Source organism: Limulus polyphemus, unplaced genomic scaffold, assembly GCF_000517525.1.
Source record: "Limulus polyphemus unplaced genomic scaffold, Limulus_polyphemus-2.1.2 Scaffold480, whole genome shotgun sequence".
NCBI lineage: Eukaryota > Metazoa > Arthropoda > Merostomata > Xiphosura > Limulidae > Limulus > Limulus polyphemus.
The window spans coordinates 300,485-305,765 of NW_013666090.1; the positions used below are offsets into that span (position 1 = coordinate 300,485).

The following is a 5,281-nucleotide window of genomic DNA, read 5'->3' on the forward strand; positions in this document are numbered from 1 at the left end:
ATATATATATATATATATAACTTTCCAAAATATACAGAGTTTGGTCACTCATTCATGAAAGACAGTTTTCCAGAATGTCGTATTTCTTGCTAGCGCCAACCATAGTAATGTTTTAATCAATCTTAGAAATATTCATTACATTCAAATATATATATATGCTCCCAGTGGCTCAGCGGTATGTCTGCGGACTTACAAAGCTAGAAACCGGGTTTCGATACCCGTGTTTGGCAGTGCACAGATAGCCCATTGTGTAGCTTTGTGCTTAATTCCAAACAAACAAATATATATAGTAGTTAAAAATCCAAGATCATGTGTGAACACACTTAAAGAAATAATTAATATAGGTATAGTAGTGTTCCTTGGTTTTGGTTCAATGTGGGCTTAAGTTGTTGTATTAGAGTAACTTCTTTAATCTTTCGTGTACAATATTTGAATTTCGTAATTTTGCTTAATACGTTAGTGTTTTCTATGGTTATATCTGAGAAACGGTGTTCAAAAACATGGGAGGGTGGTTGTTTTTGTTTATTGGATCTAGTTTCCATTTTTTGGCTTGTTTCTCCGATATATAAATCATGGCCGACGGGGGGGGGGCAAAGGGGGCAACTGGTCAGGGGCCCGGGCGAATGAAACGTAGTTATGCCGTAAAGCCTGCAAAGAATCTTTAGGCTATATCTTCATTTAATGATAAAAACCATAGTTTTTGGCTTTTCTTTACATATAGATGCTTGATACATTAAGAACGACTGAAATAATAATTTGAGTAATAATTAATATGTGTTTGTTACTTTATAGATTTAATAGATATTTGTTGTTACTTTATTAACGTTTTTATGCGTATACTGTGAGATAAAAACGGCTGCTGCTATGATTTTGTCTGGTTAATGAGCTCGTTGCTGTCCTAATTTAGGATCTTCTTTTTAATAAATTCTTGAAAATGTTAAAAAACTAGAAAGGATGCCAGGCGAGGATGTTTGCCCCGGGGCCATGCTGGCTCTCGACATTCCTGATCATGGCAGATGTTCCATTGTATTATATAAATGATGTTAGTATTATATTTGTCAGAGAAGTTTTTACTTAGTATAGATTTTAGTTTGATACAAGGTTATTTGAATGTTTAGTGTTTATTGGAATGTTACGTTCGGTTATAAGTTTTTTGACAAATCTTAGTTAATTTGTTGCTGATATATGAGATATGCAGCAGTGTAGTGTTTTTTTGTTAGTTGCTTCATTACATTTTAAATCTTATGCAACTTACACTTCTGATACCTCTCCACAATATTGAATAGATTCAAATCCATTTTCCGGCTAACATTTGTTTTTTATACTTTTTGTGCAAATTAATATACACAAAGGGCTATCTTTTCTTAGTCACCATAATTTTGAACTAATAGACTAGAGGGAATTTAACAGTACGCATAGCCAACTCTTGGAATACTCTTGTTTGACAGATCATTGGGACTTGACCATCACTCTTATAGCGCACCCATGAATGAAAATCATAGAGCAACAACGCCGTTGCCCGGCCTTTTTACATTGGACTTCATGAATCAGTTTAATTATATAAGAAAAATGTAAATTTCCAAAGTTTCGATGAACAATAAAATTATATTGCTCCTGCCAGCTTTTTTGTAGCCCAAGTCCTCTACTTGTCAGTATATAGATAAAATGTATCATAACTTTTACAGCCTATCTAACTAGGTATTTTTTAGGTATATTTCTAGGTAGTGCTTAATTATCTGTTTTGGTTTAGCTGTTTTTTTTACCTATCGAAATATGGAACGGGAGCGCAGGTTTTTTTTCTCGAAAACTCAGGCAACGCCGGGTAACGCTGCTACTGCTAAATAAAAACATTTCTTGCCTCAGACATGTGGTCCCTTTCACAAGACTTTAACAAAAGTAAGTAAGTAACTTCTATTTCGGTGTCACGTTGAACTACTACTTCTGACTTTTTAGTAAATATATTTATTATCATGTATTAATAAGCTGGGTGTATCTTAATCGCAAGTAAATTAATTTTTATGTTTTGCGAATAATAATTTGTTCTAATTTCCTTTGTAGTTTCTTCATTCAATCGCATTGGTTTATTGTGAAAAGTAAATTTGAATAATATTTTAAGTTAAGATTACATCAATAGATTGATTTACCTTGTTAGTTTAATAACCGGGATTTGGGACTACCTTAAATCTCTCGAACTGGCCTGAACCCTGTAAGACGTTGTTGTAAATCAAGAGATTTATTTAAAAATATATCAGAGTTGTTGATAAAATAAAAGTTTAGAGAAAAATGAAATAATCAATATTCAAGCAGCGTAGAAATAGGATGCTTAATTAAACGACACTCAGCGGGCCAGACAGTGTTAATTTAATAAAAACATGTATTATAATATTCCGCACATTATCTACAATAATGTATTCCAGCTTTAAGTGTAATAGTTATTACACTATCACTCGCTATTCAACGCATCCTCTACTTTACTATATGCACATATATATACATTTATATTCCAGTATTTGTAAAATTGTAATTTGTGGGGTGGGCAAGAGTTTAGCTAGTTTACCTCGTGATTTTGAAATACTATTTGAACAACTATGTCAGGAACATAAAACATTAAATATAAAATAAAGACAAATTAAGGCACAAACTGCAATGTTAAGAAATGTGAAATGTACCTGAGAAATGTGGCCCATTGGCATCTATATATGTTCTCCCCTGTGGCACAGCGGTATGTCTACGGACTTACAATGCTAGAAACCGGGTTTTGATACCCGTGATGGGCAGAGCACAGATAGCCCATTGTGTAGCTTTGTGCATAACTACAAACAATCTATATATGTTTATTGTGATGGCATTTTTAGGAAGGAAACTGTTGCAGACGGAGGAGGATTCATTTCCTGACTGCATACCTCCATCTATCCAGGACTTTCCAGATGATTTTTTCACACAAAGTGAGAGACTAAGAGGTGGAGTCGTTATTCATTTTTTAATAGCAGCTTATTTCTGCGGGATGTTGGCCATCATTTGTGATGACTATTTTGTCCCTTCGCTGGAGATCCTTTGTGACGGTATGTACATAAACTAAAGGATATGAAGTACAATAACTTAACATCTCGATTCTGAAACTTTTATCTCTATAAAGTTATAGTTAATAATGCTAAAAATAACAAGTCTATTTTTCACTTCGGTCACTTTATGTATTACTGCTCATCTTTATAGCTTTTTGTTTAATATAATTTCATCACCCCTCGACTCATATAGCAATCTATTGAGTCCACATAAACCAAAGTCAGTAAAGATACTGTCAGAATAGTAGAATACAGAATCTTGGATTAAGTTCATTTCATATGGAGCTTGTAACAATTATGTTTTGAATTGAATCTGAAAGTGTTCATTTTTTGTTTAACTATCTAGCTATGCAAATTCCGTCGGATGTTGCTGGAGCCAGCTTTATGGCGATTGGTAGTTCCGCACCGGAGTTCTTTTCATCAGTCATTGGTAAGAATCTTTATGATTGTTGTTTATATCTTCTTATTATGAGATTTACATAAATATGTGTCGAATATAACGTTCTCAATTGCTGGGCAAATTCCCAGTAATTTTGTATATAAAATATTGGAAACAGTTATGGAATTCCACTTTTTTATCATGTGAAAATGTACCATTCCCGTTTACTGCCATGTGTTGACAGTTTACACTGTGACTGGTTGTTATTGAACCAATTAGAAAGTGCTACATCACAATAAACCCTATAAAAGTACAAGAACTCTTACTTTGCTCAACAGTAGCAGTGTAAACGTAGTCTTAACTTTTAGGACTAAAATACAGCATGATAAACATACAGAAATTAGAGTTTTTGATGCTAAAAATAATACTCTACACGCAAAATTGTGTTTGTCATGTTTTGGGAGAAGCTGTAAGTAAAACTTTGAGGAAGGTATATGAATGTGGCAATGTTAATAATAGACGTGTTCAAAATAGAAAAACCGAAACTCTCTAAAAGCAACGTTAAGTATCTCGGGTTATATTCTTCACGATGTAGACCAGGGGTCACCAAACTTTTTTCACAGCGGGCCAGATAACTGAAAGAATGACGAGCGCGGGCCGCATAACCATTTTGCTCAATACAGTACAGTGAATACACAAAAAATAAAGACAACAAGCAGGTTTATTTACCAAAAAGTTATCAAAGAAGGCGACGTTAGCAATAAGATAGTTATATCACACCCAGTGCGCACGTATCCGAATCTCAGAAACTAAGCAGCAAAAAAAGGTTAGTGAGATTTGTGAAAATGGCGTTTAGCTTTTGAGATATCATCAACATTTGCTTTGGAATTGCTGCATCCAACCAAGAGAATTGTTTTCCAATGTTCATCAATCAACCTCGTTCGATGTGCTGACTTCACATACTTCATTTTTGAAAATGTTTGCTCACAGACATAAGTTGTTCCAAATACTGATGCCATACCAGAGGCAAATTTCTTCAACTTTGATAACTCATTATCAGGTAAGCAGAGATAAAATTCAACAAGTTTTCCTTCTCTGTGCTTCTCTTTCAACACATCATTTGCTTGCAAATCAATGAGCTCCAACTGTAGTTCAACTGGCACGTCATCAAGGTTACAAGCTGATTCCACTCTGAACTTCCATGAAAATATCTTCTCCAGTTGTTGTTACGTGCATGCTGCAAACGGATGCCAACTCTTCTGTGATCTGAAAGTCCAAATTAACACCACGAATGAACATGAGAAGTTGTGACGTACTCGAGAAATCAGTAGACTCATCCAGCACCAGAGAATACCACAAGAAGTTCCTAGCTTTCTCGCGTATCTGTAACACTATGTTCTCTCCAAGTTCTTCTGTTCTCCGCACAACTGAACTTGCTGAAAGACTGATACTTCCAAACAAATCGGCTTTCTCAGGACACAAGTCATTTGCTGCTTCCATCATACACTCTTTGATGAAGTTGCCGTCAGTAAACGGTTTTCCTCGCTCTGCCATCTTATGCACTATTTTGTATCTTGTACATTTCTCAGAACGCAACTTTCCAGAAAACTTCGAATATGTTGACAGATGTTTTGTTTCATAGTGACGCCGAAGATTGTACTCTTTAAAAACGGCAACACTTTCGTTGCATATCATGCAACTAGCTTTTTGGTTGTTTGTTTCCACAAAGAAGTACTTTTCTCCACATTCTTCATTGAAAAGGCGACACTCAGCATCTACTTTTCTTTTCTTAGTAGCCATAACGATGGGTGAAGAAAACAAGATCTGAAAATGAAAAACA

The 5,281-nt window shown here is 34.8% G+C and overlaps 1 protein-coding gene across 1 annotated transcript in view; it reads left to right on the forward strand.

Moving 5' to 3' along the window:
- The window catches only part of LOC106458527 (sodium/potassium/calcium exchanger 3-like), a 40,750-nt gene that overhangs the window by 7,138 nt on the left and 28,331 nt on the right, over nt 1-5,281 (forward strand). Inside the window, exons 2-3 of the mRNA XM_022384770.1 lie at nt 2,856-3,062; nt 3,409-3,492. Of these exons, the coding sequence (XP_022240478.1) occupies nt 2,856-3,062; nt 3,409-3,492 (291 nt within the window). The remainder of the gene's footprint in view (nt 1-2,855; nt 3,063-3,408; nt 3,493-5,281) is intronic.